Below are 14,790 nucleotides of genomic sequence, written 5' to 3' on the forward strand. Positions count from 1 at the left end.
TGGCTCATAGTAGAGCAGTGAATAAAAGCAATATTAGGTTATACCTCTCCCAACCTGATGGGGGCGACAGAGCAGACAGCAAACCATACACTCACTGCCCATTGGGTATTAACCAAATCTCTCCTCCCTAGCAGCGACAGATGTCTGCTCTAGGATTACACCGCTAACATTCCCTAAAGCCCCAGATGGGGGAGGGCTATAGCATAGCTAGCCTGGGGAAGCAGGAGAAAGGGGGTTAGACCGTGTTAAAAGGCCAGGGTTGAGATCCATTTTCAGCTGGGTGTTGCGAGGCAGGACCAGTGGAGGGGAGCCAGGTGGGAGAGAGGGATGGGACAGCTAAACAGAAAGGGTGACATGAGAGAGGCAGGGAGGGAGAGGCGGAAGGAGAGAGAGAGAGAGAGAGAGAGAGAGAGAGAGAGAGAGAGAGAGAGAGAGAGAGAGAGAGAGAGAGAGAGAGAGAGAGAGAGAGAGAGAGAGAGAGCGAGGAAGAAATAGTGAGAGCAGCAAGCAGGGCAGATGGAGACATATGGAGGGTGAAAGAATAGAACGGGACAGCGAGGGAGGATGAGTGAGACCGCGAGGGAGGATGAGTGAGACCGCGAGGGAGGATGAGTGAGACCGCGAGGGAGGATGAGTGAGACCGCGAGGGAGGATGAGTGAGACCGCGAGGGAGGATGAGTGAGACCGCGAGGGAGGATGAGTGAGACCGCGAGGGAGGATGAGTGAGACAGCGATGGAGGATGAGTGAGACCGCGAGGGAGGATGAGTGAGACCGCGAGGGAGGATAAGTGAGACAGCGAGGGAGGATAGGAGAGACAAAGAGTGAGGGAGATTGAAGGCAACAGAGAAGATAGACAATGAAATGAGACATGTGGAGGACAATAATATAATACAAATAGCCTTCATACCTTCCAGTAGGAGGATGGCCTGTTTCCTCAGCGTCTGGACCAGCAGATCATCCAGCTCCATCTCCTGCAGCTTGGCCACGATCTGCTCCTCGTTCCGACACACCTTGTCCTGGGCATAGAGGCCTTCAGGCATCACACGCTGCTGCCCCATGCCCATCAGGGCCACCTCCAGGGCCAGCGCCAGGTAGGACTCCCCGCCATCCGGGCAACCCCACACGGGCACATGATGGTACACAGGCGGCTTGGGCTCTCCAGAGTCTGAAGAGACAAAAGAGAGGTTTTTCGTTTATACGGATGGTCATGGAAGTGAGACTTCATTCTACTAAACCTTTATTCAAACTTTTAAGTCAATTAGAACCAATTCTCAATTGCATCAATTATCTAGCAGGGTTATGAGACATTGTTAGAAGCGAACACTAATCCAAAATGGCTGTCTGGTTTCACTTTTTTTTTTGCCTGAAAGGTGCTGGGTGTGGAAAGCAGCTGCCACAGACAGGAACCTCTCCCTAGCTCCACATCTACAGGAACCTCTCCCTAGCTCCACATCTACAGGAACCTCTCCCTAGCTCCACATCTACAGGAACCTCTCCCTAGCTCCACATCTACAGGAACCTCTCCCTAGCTCCACATCTACAGGAACCTCTCCCTAGCTCCACATCTACAGGAACCTCTCCCTAGCTCCACATCTACAGGAACCTCTCTCTAGCTCCACATCTACAGGAACCTCTCTCTAGCTCCACATCTACAGGAACCTCTCTCTAGCTCCACATCTACAGGAACCTCTCTCTAGCTCCACATCTACAGGAACCTCTCTCTAGCTCCACATCTACAGGAACCTCTCCCTAGCTCCACATCTACAGGAACCTCTCCCTAGCTCCACATCTACAGGAACCTCTCCCTAGCTCCACATCTACAGGAACCTCTCTCTAGCTCCACATCTACAGGAACCTCTCTCTAGCTCCACATCTACAGGAAGCTCCACATCTCTCTAGCTCCACATCTACAGGAACCTCTCTCTAGCTCCACATCTACAGGAACCTCTCTCTAGCTCCACATCTACAGGAACCTCTCTCTAGCTCCACATCTACAGGAACCTCTCTCTAGCTCCACATCTACAGGAACCTCTCCCTAGCTCCACATCTACAGGAACCTCTCTCTAGCTCCACATCTACAGGAACCTCTCTCTAGCTCCACATCTACAGGAACCTCTCCCTAGCTCCACATCTACAGGAACCTCTCCCTAGCTCCACATCTACAGGAACCTCTCCCTAGCTCCACATCTACAGGAACCTCTCCCTAGCTCCACATCTACAGGAACCTCTCCCTAGCTCCACATCTACAGGAACCTCTCCCTAGCTCCACATCTACAGGAACCTCTCTCTAGCTCCACATCTACAGGAACCTCTCCCTAGCTCCACATCTACAGGAACCTCTCCCTAGCTCCACATCTACAGGAACCTCTCCCTAGCTCCACATCTACAGGAACCTCTCTCTAGCTCCACATCTACAGGAACCTCTCTCTAGCTCCACATCTACAGGAACCTCTCTCTAGCTCCACATCTACAGGAACCTCTCCCTAGCTCCACATCTACAGGAACCTCTCTCTAGCTCCACATCTACAGGAACCTCTCTCTAGCTCCACATCTACAGGAACCTCTCTCTAGCTCCACATCTACAGGAACCTCTCCCTAGCTCCACATCTACAGGAACCTCTCCCTAGCTCCACATCTACAGGAACCTCTCTCTAGCTCCACATCTACAGGAACCTCTCTCTAGCTCCACATCTACAGGAACCTCTCTCTAGCTCCACATCTACAGGAACCTCTCCCTAGCTCCACATCTACAGGAACCTCTCCCTAGCTCCACATCTACAGGAACCTCTCCCTAGCTCCACATCTACAGGAACCTCTCCCTAGCTCCACATCTACAGGAACCTCTCCCTAGCTCCACATCTACAGGAACCTCTCCCTAGCTCCACATCTACAGGAACCTCTCTCTAGCTCCACATCTACAGGAACCTCTCTCTAGCTCCACATCTACAGGAACCTCTCTCTAGCTCCACATCTACAGGAACCTCTCTCTAGCTCCACATCTACAGGAACCTCTCTCTAGCTCCACATCTACAGGAACCTCTCTCTAGCTCCACATCTACAGGAACCTCTCTCTAGCTCCACATCTACAGGAACCTCTCTCTAGCTCCACATCTACAGGAACCTCTCCCTAGCTCCACATCTACAGGAACCTCTCCCTAGCTCCACATCTACAGGAACCTCTCCCTAGCTCCACATCTACAGGAACCTCTCCTCTAGCTCCACATCTACAGGAACCTCTCCCTAGCTCCACATCTACAGGAACCTCTCCCTAGCTCCACATCTACAGGAACCTCTCCCTAGCTCCACATCTACAGGAACCTCTCCCTAGCTCCACATCTACAGGAACCTCTCCCTAGCTCCACATCTACAGGAACCTCTCCCTAGCTCCACATCTACAGGAACCTCTCCCTAGCTCCACATCTACAGGAACCTCTCCCTAGCTCCACATCTACAGGAACCTCTCTCTAGCTCCACATCTACAGGAACCTCTCCCTAGCTCCACATCTACAGGAACCTCTCCCTAGCTCCACATCTACAGGAACCTCTCTCTAGCTCCACATCTACAGGAACCTCTCCCTCGTGCCACATCTACAGGAACCTCTCTCTAGCTCCACATCTACAGGAACCTCTCCCTAGCTCCACATCTACAGGAACCTCTCCCTAGCTCCACATCTACAGGAACCTCTCTCTAGCTCCACATCTACAGGAACCTCTCTCTAGCTCCACATCTACAGGAACCTCTCTCTAGCTCCACATCTACAGGAACCTCTCCCTAGCTCCACATCTACAGGAACCTCTCCCTCGTGCCACATCTACAGGAACCTCTCCCTCATGCCACATCTACAGGAACCTCTCTCTAGCTCCACATCTACAGGAACCTCTACCTAGCTCCACATCTACAGGAACCTCTCTCTAGCTCCACATCTACAGGAACCTCTACCTAGCTCCACATCTACAGGAACCTCTCCCTAGCTACACATCTACAGGAACCTCTCTCTAGCTCCACATCTACAGGAACCTCTCTCTAGCTCCACATCTACAGGAACCTCTCTCTAGCTCCACATCTACAGGAACCTCTACCTAGCTCCACATCTACAGGAACCTCTCTCTAGCTCCACATCTACAGGAACCTCTCCCTAGCTCCACATCTACAGGAACCTCTCCCTAGCTCCACATCTACAGGAACCTCTCTCTAGCTCCACATCTACAGGAACCTCTCTCTAGCTCCACATCTACAGGAACCTCTCTCTAGCTCCACATCTACAGGAACCTCTCTCTAGCTCCACATCTACAGGAACCTAGCTCCACATCTAGAACCTCTCTCTAGCTCCACATCTACAGGAACCTCTCCCTAGCTCCACATCTACAGGAACCTCTCCCTAGCTCCACATCTACAGGAACCTCTCTCTAGCTCCACATCTACAGGAACCTCTCTCTAGCTCCACATCTACAGGAACCTCTCTCTAGCTCCACATCTACAGGAACCTCTCTCTAGCTCCACATCTACAGGAACCTCTCCCTAGCTCCACATCTACAGGAACCTCTCTCTAGCTCCACTTCTCCCCCCCAGGCAGCTGTGGATGCCAGGCAGCACCAGAGGTGTCCCTGAGGTCCCAGAAAAACACTAACATCTGCTGACAGGAACTAAGAGCCAACCCACGGCCGGCTTATGCTTAAATCCCCCTGGCAAATTATCCCTCCCCCCTACAACAATCCTGTTTATTACAGGGGGAGGGGATATCAGTGATTTTCCCTTCATGCCGCTGGATCAAAACAACCTCTAGTCACCAATGGAACGTCCAGGAGCTTTTCAATAACACGCCGCTTTGTTGTCATGCCTCTGGAAATATTTGACCTCTCGAATTACATTTAGGTCTGACCCATTTACGCTGTATATATACTGTACCCCTCTATGTACTGTACCCCTCTATGTACTGTACCCCTCTATGTACTGTACCCCTCTACTTAAAAAAATATACAAACACGTTTTAGACAACACTGGATAGATGCTATAGAACTTCTTTGTCCATAGGAGTTGCTAACTAGATGCGAAGGAGGTTTGATACGAGTGGACGTAAGCCTTGGGCTTCTAGGTTTTTTGGCATGTGTTGTGTGAGGTCAGTGCCAAGGTGGATTTATCCATGTGGAATCCCGGGTGACCGGAGTTTGTTCTCATACAGCAACCACAGTAGTTAGCCTCCATGTTTCCCTCCCTCCACTGTTATGGCTCAGGCTCTGCTGATGTGTAGACTGTGGACAGCTGCTCCCTGATTGGTCAGAATTCAAGTTAAGTCCGGCCTCCATACCAGATGTTTCCAGCTACTCAACAGAACCAAACAAAGGACTGTGATGATGACGCCCTATAAGCCATAAGCCACACACTTCCTCGCTCCCTCTCTTGGTCTCTCAAACATGCGCGCGCTCTCTCCCTCAAACACGCGCGCGCTCTCTCCCTCAAACACGCGCGCGCTCTCTCCCTCAAACACGCGCGCGCTCTCTCCCTCAAACACGCGCGCGCTCTCTCCCTCAAACACGCACGCTCTCCCTCAAACACGCACGCGCGCTCTCCCTCAAACACGCGCGCTCTCTCCCTCAAACACGCGCGCTCTCTCCCTGAAACACGCGCGCGCTCTCTCCCTCAAACACGCGCGCTCTCCCTCAAACACGCGCTCTCCCTCAAACACGCGCGCTCTCCCTCAAACACGCGCGCTCCCTTGCTCTCAAACACGCGCGCTCCCTTGCTCTCAAACGCGCGCTCGCTTGCTCTCAAACGCGCGCTCGCTTGCTCTCAAACGCGCGCACGCTCTCTAACGCGCACACGCTCTCTCTCTCTCGCACGCTCTCTCTCTCTCGCACGCTCTCTCTCTCTCGCACGCTCTCTCTCTCTCGCACGCTCTCTCTCTCTCGCACGCTCTCTCTCTCGCACGCACGCTCTCTCTCTCGCACGCTCTCTCGCACGCACGCTCTCTCTCTCTCGACGCTCTCTCTCTCTCTCGCACGCTCTCTCTCTCTCTCTCGCACGCTCTCTCTCTCTCTCTCGACGCTCTCTCTCTCTCTCTCGCACGCTCTCTCTCTCTCTCTCGACGCTCTCTCTCTCTCTCTCGACGCTCTCTCTCTCTCTCTCGCACGCTCTCTCTCTCTCTCTCGCACGCTCTCTCTCTCTCTCTCGACGCTCTCTCTCTCTCTGACGCACGCTCTCTCTCTCTCGCACGCTCTCTCTCTCTCTCTCGCACGCTCTCTCTCTCTCTCTCGCACGCTCTCTCTCTCTCTCTCGCACGACGCTCTCTCTCTCTCTCGCACGCTCTCTCTCTCTCTCTCGACGCTCTCTCTCTCGCACGCTCTCTCTCTCTCGCACGCTCTCTATCTCTCTCTCGCACGCACGCTCTCTATCTCTCTCGCACGCACGCTCTCTATCTCTCTCGCACGCACGCTCTCTCTCTCTCTCGCACGCACGCTCTCTCTCTCTCTCTCGCACGCACGCTCTCTAACACACTCTCCCTCTCTCTAACACACACACACTCTCTCTCTAACACACACACACACTCTCTCTAACACACACACACACTCTCTCTAACACACACACACACACTCTCTCTAACACACACACACACACACTCTCTAACACACACACTCACTCTCTCTAACACACACACTCACTCTCTCTAACACACACACTCACTCTCTCTAACACACACACTCACTCTCTCTAACACACACACTCACTCTCTCTAACACACACACTCACTCTCTCTATCACACACACACACTCACACTCTCTAACACACACACTCTCTCTCTAACACACACTCTCTCTAACACACACTCTCTCTCTCTAACACACTCACTCTCTCTAACACACACACTCACTCTCTCTAACACACACACTCACTCTCTCTAACACACACACTCACTCTCTCTAACACACACACTCACTCACTCTCTAACACACTCACTCACTCTCTCTAACACACACACTCACTCTCTCTAACACACACACTCACTCTCTCTAACACACACACTCACTCACTCTCTCTAACACACTCACTCACTCACTCTCTCTAACACACTCACTCACTCACTCTCTCTAACACACTCACTCACTCTCTCTAACACACACACTCACTCACTCTCTCTAACACACACACTCACTCACTCTCTCTAACACACTCACTCACTCACTCTCTCTAACACACTCACTCACTCACTCTCTCTAACACACTCACTCACTCACTCTCTCTAACACACTCACACACTCTCTCTAACACACTCACACACTCTCTCTAACACACTCTCTCTAACACACTCTCTCTAACACACTCTCTAACACACTCTCTCTAACACACTCTCTCTAACACACTCTCTCTAACACACTCTCTCTAACACACTCTCTCTAACACACTCTCTCTAACACACTCTCTCTAACACACTCTCTCTAACACACTCTCTCTAACACACTCTCTCTAACACACTCTCTCTAACACACTCTCTCTAACACACTCTCTCTAACACACTCTCTCTAACACACTCTCTCTAACACACTCTCTCTAACACACTCTCTCTAACACACTCTCTCACCCTCTGCCCACCCAAATCACCATACCACTCGCCAGGATTGTTCCGGCACACAATGCCTCCCTGTAGGTTTGTCACAATAGGCCGTATGAAATCCCTGCTCTCTGTTTGGCTGGGCTAAAGAATGTATGGAATGCAAATGTTGTTGGACTTGATCCATTTTCCACCACTGTGTAGGCTGGATGACCATTCTGCAGCACAGCCATTCATCTCAGGGCTGCTTACAAGAGGACCATGAGGAGGGTGACAGACCAGGACTGGACTGAATGGGTGACTTTGCAATTGATTAGTTTTGGGACAAAATAAAACATTTTGACCAGTTTGGTTTAAGTTGAGTGAAATGGTTGCTGGTTGCCTTGGCCAAACTGTATGGGACCGTTCTGTATGGGTGATCAGTTGTGGTTGCTGGACTAACACCATGTTGACCAGTTTGATTGAAGTGGAATGTAAACGTTGCCTGGGTAGGCCCGGGCCTGGCCAGATGCGTACCTCCAGTGTCCATTGCGTTGTCGTCCTCCACCCGGCAGGTCTCAGTGAGGGTGGTGAACAGACAGCCGATGGGATCCAGGGGGTGTCCCACCCAGCCCTCCAGGTTAGTAGTGCTGGTCATCCCCTTCTGGAGCAGCTCTGACACACACAGGAACACGATCAGACTGCATCATACTACACATCTTATCACATGAACGAAAGTAGAACAGTATTCAGGTTATGTAGGGATAGGATATTTTCCTAACCTTATCAAAATGCAGGGCCCCAATAATAGGCTACACATTGTATTATAAAATGCCTTCATTCTGTTACGTATGGCCCAGAGGCTCACCTAATGAGAACAGTGAACTGTCTCCAGGCAGACAGGGGGCGCTACCTTTCTTTTGGTGCTTGTAGATGTCCAGCTGGCGGTGCTGCTGCAGCCGGAGGGTGTTGATGATGGCCACGCCCAACCGCAGTGCCTCGCGGGGGTAACCATGGGAACGCAGGGCATCGACCCGCGCGCATGCCGTGGGGACGTGATCTACGGCACAAATCACATGACACGGGCTGAGCACAACACAATGTCCCGGCAGGCTGACAGGCAGGATGCAGCCTCAGCAGAAAGAAACCCACGACTCTGATACCCAGGCTTACGTTGCATAATGAGGACAAATCTTCCCCCAGAACTTGCTTACTACAGCTACAGGATTCAGTGGACGTGGATTTACAGGAGGCTTAGACCACTAAACAGTGGTGGTGTTCAGAGACTAACATTTGAGCCCCAAACCCAAGAACTGGCACTGAACAAACGGATCACTATCATGGCACAGAGCTTAAACTGCCGGGAGCTGGGCCTGTTTGTGTGTGTGCGAGATTGTATGTGCGTGTGTCTGTGTATATGGTTTAAAAACATATACTGAGAGGGCCTTCCAATAGCATCTGGAATTGCCATAACATCTAGTGCTAAGACTGTGCACTGTGCAGACCAGATTGAATCTGGTTGTGTAGTTCTCACCTAGCCATAGAGGCAGGCCCTGGCGGTTGAAGAGCAGACTCTCTCCCTCTCTCTGATAGGCTGGGGACATGTAGTAGTCACAGCTGATGATCCTCTGCAGGTGGCTGTCCTGCCAGTGGAGATCACAGGCCTCCATGGCCCGCGTGAACACTGTCCGTCTGGGCCGGGCCAGGGAGTCTGGAGGGGGGGGGACACACAGGGAGGGGGACAGAGCACAGTGCAAAAAAAAAACCTTTTATTAGTGATATTTTGAGTTCAACTACTTGTACTAGAGACAACCAAATTTGAAGACAACAAAAACAGTGCATCAGAACCATGGTTTGGGACAGGGAATGGGTGTAGCTGTAACTCAAGTGGAAGTGTACAGGCCCAGTGTGAGTACTCTATGTGTAGGTATACCCGTGTGTGTTACTGCTCCAGACTGCGACTGACCCTGGGCGAGGTTGCTCTGTGGCAGAGCGTTGGTAATGTTGGGCAACTCACTGCCGTAGTTGCCGTCCTCCAGAGGACAGATGTCCATGTCGCCCCACTTCTTCAGCTGCTTCAGCCAGCCGCTCTTCTCCTCGCTCTTACAGTGCGGGTTCAGCACGATGCACACCCACAGGGCACCTGGGAAAGGACACAAGTCAGGGGGCAAAGGTCAACGGGCGGAATAACCATTGTTTGACCACTTGGGTCTGGAGAAGGAGCCATAACAGCAGTTAATTATCCTATGTTAATGTATATTTTGGGTATGGAGGAGGGAGGAGTCGAGGAACTATACAATACAGAAAGCATGTTTAACCCAGCACAGTCCTCCTGGGTTACAAAAGGCCCAGGGTATATTTGGACATGTGGACAGGTATTTAGTATAGCCTCAGGAATGTGAGGGGTAAACTAGTTCAGTTCCTTTCACTACCCCCATCACCGGGTAATACATGACCAGAATTTACCCCCTTCTGTTTGCTTCCTTTTAAACCCTGGTTTCAGAGCACTTTGTTAGGGTGCTCAGTCCTGATCACCCTGACAGCCATTAGTGCAGCACGGTCGCTTTAAACCCTCCAACACCACCAACACCACCTTTGATTGGGCACTTTGGTGATCATGCTGACAGCCTGTGGCAGCCCTAGCCAATCAGAGAGCCCAGTCCTGTCGCTCCCCGGTAACTAAACATAACCCCTGAGCCGGGGTTTATCATGCGGAGGAGAGGGCCACAGCAAACCTCCCTCTGCTCTACTGTTGCTCTCCAATGAACTTCCTCAGGATGTGTAGTTTGCAGTCATCGACCCCTTTAAAATGCCCCGATCAATACCAGGGAGGCTGAAACCCCCATTGATCCCAGCCCTCGAGGGGAGTGCTGGGCCATGATGTATGTACTGCTGCACAGCCACCGACTGACCCCCTGATATGGCCACACGCGTGGGGATTTACCGGGCAGGTCACAATACACACACACACGAGAAAGATACCTCACATCACATGTAGCATGGTGGCTTTACAGTTAGGTAATAGTTACACAGCTGTGCTGATCGAAGTGGTGGGCCACATTTCGTTTGGAATTGCTCTTTGAGTAGCAAGGTTTTCCAGCTGTGTTTCAGGACCTGCCAGTACCCACAGTGCTTTGGACAAGGTTTTAAAACGGAAGCAAATCAATAATATCCAAGCAGCAATAAGACAGTTGGTCAGTTACCATTTCTATGAAAACCCTCTTCATAATGCATTATGTATGCATGTATAGCCTTCTGCAATGCATTATAATGCAGAACATAGGGGCTAATAGCCACTCATAATCATCTAGAACTGTGTTCTGTGTGAATTGGACCTCTACACTGTACATTTAAGGAAGTGAGAGGGACTTACCCAATTCGTCCCATAGCTGCCGACACTTGTCCGTCATGCCTGTCCCCTGCTGCCGCCACAGAGCGAGGCGAGGGTCGGCCATGAACTGTTCAGTGATTAGGGTCAACATCCTGGCACCGTTAGAGTCACGCATCCGCAGCATCTCCCGCACCTACAGAAAACATCCATTGACAGTAATATACAGTGATATGTTTTGTTTCTTTTACCCCTTCTTCTCCCCAATTTCGTTCCAATTGGTAGTTAGAGTCTTGTCTCATCGCTGCAACTCCCGTACGGAGGCAAAGGTCGAGAGCCGTGTGGGCCTCTAGTGCGCGATGGGACAAGGACATCCCTGCTGGTGAAACCCTCCACTAACCCGTACGATGCTGGGCCAAATGTGCGCCGCCCCATGGCTCTCCCAGTCGCGGTCGGCTGCGACAGAGCCTGGACTCAAACCCAGAATCTCTAGTGGCACAGCCAGCACTGCGATGCAGTGCCTCAGTCCACTTCGGGAGGCCCCATCCGGGATTGATTTTGATACTGAATGTTCAGACAGAGACAGACAGACAGCCGTACCTTGGCGAACATGGAGTTGAGCTGCTTCCCAGAGCCGTAGTACCCTCCCTGGGACAGGAACAGTTTGACCTGCTCCCTGACCTGCTCCTCGTCCAGGTGCCAGCAGTTGTCGTCATCGATGCTGGCCCCTGCCGTGGGGTCCGGGGCCCCTGGGAAGACACACAGAAAGGCAATGTCAGACCAAAGACTAATTAAACACATAACCAGAAGCGAGGCTCCAAAAACATGCCTTATATCAATCCCGCCTCAAAACTAGCCTCATAAGACATCAAACCAGGATTTTGTTAAACATTTTTCTAATTAAGCAAACACCGAAAGAACAGGAACAGAGGGTGAACCTTAAGTGTGTTGGCGTCATAAAGGTAACCCCAACACCCATTTGATCTGCCTAGAACTACCAACTGAAGTCCTGCCAAGGCACTGTTGCATCCAAACGTTCACATTCCACAATCAAAGCCCCAACTCGTAGCACTGACTCCCCGCAGCAAACAACCTGGAAACTGGGAGATGGACTTCTTTGTTAAGAGGCTGGGGTGGGTAAATATTTAGAGATGTGGAGAGATGGCAGACTGCAGAGATCCTCTGTTTTCCAGACTAGAAGGATAACAGGGGTCATTTGACTATTTTTCAGACTTTCAGAAATGCAAAGCACCAGCAGGCTGGGAGACTCAGACATCATACAGGCTGTTTGAAGCCTCGGAGTCCTTGCTGCTGCTTTTGGTAGACTGGGCCCACCTTGCTGTTCAAGCCCACCAGAGGATGATTGAAGTAGAAACTAAGGAGTGTAAGGGATTGGCAGAGGCTCTGTGTGAAGCACAATATGTGGCCATCTTGTGACTTGTAGGTCCTAACGGCTCTGAGACCCTGGCGTTCTATAGGTCTACACACCGGTGCTAAATGTGAACAAACTCGTCACCAAAACGTGAACAGACCGTATGTTATGTCCAACAACATGTGTCTTTCTTACCGTGGACCTGGTTGATCTCAGAGTTGGATGAGAGGATCTCGTCGGCCAGTTTCTGGGCGGTGGGCAGCACCTCTGTGTGGTGTGCTGTGATGAGGTACTGCACCAGCTTCTGTAGCTGGTCTCTGTTCATCTGGAACAGGGTCTCTGAGATGGGCAGCCGCAGCTTGACCTGCTCTGACCTCCTGATGCGGTACAGGGACAGGGCCACCACGTGGGCGCAGTAGAAGATGTCACGGTTGCCGCAGCCGCAGGTGACCGAGGTGATCTTGCAGCGGTCGAAGCTGATGGCCACCTTGTGGGTGACCTCAGGCTCCGACTGGGAGGCGGGCTCCATGACCGTGCCACTGAGGTGGAAACCTGGAGAGACCGAGAGAGAAGACTGGTGTCAGCAGACTTGATCAACATTTAAAATGACGGCTGTGATTTCACACCTTCCCCTTTAGTTCAGATGAAGGACAGTTGTGACTCAGCACCCTAAAAAAAAAAAAAGAGTCACATGAGCAATGAAGGGGTTATCAAACCTTTCTGGCAACGTACCCACAAACCCATAGAAAGCATCCTGCGTAGCACTATGTGATAGTTATCCTTTACAAAGAGAGCACCAATGGAAAAAAAAACTATCTACCCCAAAGCACTCTGGGATTGAGGTAGCAGTATCACAATCAGTTCACGGGACAACAGAAGTTCAAGCCACGTAACACAATGGTCTTAGAATAATACAAACAGAGAGGGCAGATTATGGTTCATAAAGGGACTCGAAAAGAAACGGATTATCTTATCAGTTAACTACAAAAAGGGAGTAGATAAGATGGTGAAGTAGAAAGCTGATACTAGTTAAATACGTCTGGACCACATGAAACAGCTTTTCAAAAGGAAATGCTCCTGCCTGCTAGCTGGTGACATATTTGTGGCTTGAAGTCAGTCATTCTGTCTGTGAGGGCCAAAGGGAGGGGAGAAGGAGAGCGCATGCAGCAGGGGAAGGGGAAGTGTGTGTGTCTGATAGAAAGTCTGGTAAATTATTAATGATAGAGGGAGGCCCAGAGAGGGGGCTGGGAGAACAGAGACGGATTACTATATCACAGTAACACACTAAACCATAGCAACCAGGCCTGCTACAGTCACACACACACGTCGGGGGTATGTTCTGACCTTAAACACACTCTACTCATTTAATTTCTATGCTCACTGGCTGCATGGCTATGGTAACATACATGACTACCCATAGTACACACAGGACAGAGGGTACACTACACACACACCATTGAGGATTTGTATATATATATATATATAAATAACTTAGTGAGCTCAGCAAGTCGAGGCTAAGCTAATTAACGCCAAATGGGTTCCTGCCTGTCTGGCTTCAGAAGATCACTGCTATCATAGCGAGTGAACTGTAACAGACCTGGAATGCCTAACACACACACACACACACACACACACACACCATTCTAGGGTTAGAGTAGTGAGACAGGGGTGCCTCATAAGCATGAGTAAAGCCTGCCGTTCTCTTGCCAAGTCCCCACAAAAGGCTTTTCCAGACGAGTTCTTCTGAGAAACTCGCCCCCCCTCTTACCCAGTTCTTTTTTTTTTCTCCGGGGAAAGAAATCCAACGTCCAATTTACTGCCAAGCCCTTTCAGGCAGAGCCAAAACCACAGGCCCATCTGATTAAGGGGAGTTTATGGTGATGTCTGTTTTCATTTTGATAAAAGAAAAGGAAAGCAAAGGGCTACCCCTATGTGTCGCAGATTTACTCGCAGCACAATGCAAAGTTCAAAGTGAATTTGGTGAAAGACAACGATGCATTGAAACCTCACGGTGGAGAAAATGGCGGCCTTGTGTTTTACCGCGTACATTTTTCTTCGAGGCATCGGCAATCAAATCTTGTGCTGTACAAGGATGCTCTTGTCCGTTTCCAAGGATGCTCTTGTCCGTTTCCAAGGATGCTCTTGTCCGTTTCCAAGGCAAACTGGTGCCGTACATCAGTGTGACAGAAACAAGGGAACAAAGTAGTGAACGAGTAAAGATGTGGGACACTATTCGTTCTGATTATCTGCGTTTTTCAGCAGATGAATAAACTCAACTGGAGAATGATGGTTCTCATGTTAGATTTGAGTTATTTCACAGCAGACCTACAGCACTTATCTCATATCCTTAACCTACCTAATAATATTATAAATCTATGCTGAAACATTCCAACAATCCTAACGAACCCAGCAGAGACTTAGGGGGAAAAACGTAGTCATCTCCGTTACTAACAGGACTTTGCTCTCCTCTATGGCAGCTCTGTTACAGCTCATCACCATGCTCCTCTATGGCAGCTCTGTTACAGCTCATCACCATGCTCCTCTATGGCAGCTCTGTTACAGCTC

At 50.6% G+C, this 14,790-nt stretch overlaps 1 protein-coding gene across 3 annotated transcripts in view; it reads right to left on the minus strand.

Annotated features, from left to right (window-relative positions):
• The window catches only part of LOC135513921 (zinc finger SWIM domain-containing protein 5-like), a 73,073-nt gene that overhangs the window by 6,179 nt on the left and 52,104 nt on the right, over nucleotides 1-14,790 (minus strand). The window contains exons 2-9 of one of the 3 annotated variants that reach the window (XM_064936964.1): nucleotides 12,421-12,777; nucleotides 11,454-11,602; nucleotides 10,899-11,049; nucleotides 9,543-9,668; nucleotides 9,060-9,236; nucleotides 8,439-8,585; nucleotides 8,063-8,200; nucleotides 909-1,166 (exon numbers count right to left, since the gene is read on the minus strand). In XM_064936964.1, coding sequence (XP_064793036.1) covers nucleotides 909-1,166; nucleotides 8,063-8,200; nucleotides 8,439-8,585; nucleotides 9,060-9,236; nucleotides 9,543-9,668; nucleotides 10,899-11,049; nucleotides 11,454-11,602; nucleotides 12,421-12,777 — 1,503 coding nt within the window. Of the gene's footprint in view, nucleotides 1-908; nucleotides 1,167-8,062; nucleotides 8,201-8,438; nucleotides 8,586-9,059; nucleotides 9,237-9,458; nucleotides 9,669-10,898; nucleotides 11,050-11,453; nucleotides 11,603-12,420; nucleotides 12,778-14,790 lie in introns of all 3 variants that reach the window. The other 2 variants (XM_064936955.1, XM_064936945.1) reach the window with 2 other exon arrangements.

The sequence above is a fragment of the Oncorhynchus masou genome, chromosome 3 (genome assembly GCF_036934945.1).
Source record: "Oncorhynchus masou masou isolate Uvic2021 chromosome 3, UVic_Omas_1.1, whole genome shotgun sequence".
In the NCBI taxonomy this organism is placed as follows: domain Eukaryota; kingdom Metazoa; phylum Chordata; class Actinopteri; order Salmoniformes; family Salmonidae; genus Oncorhynchus; species Oncorhynchus masou.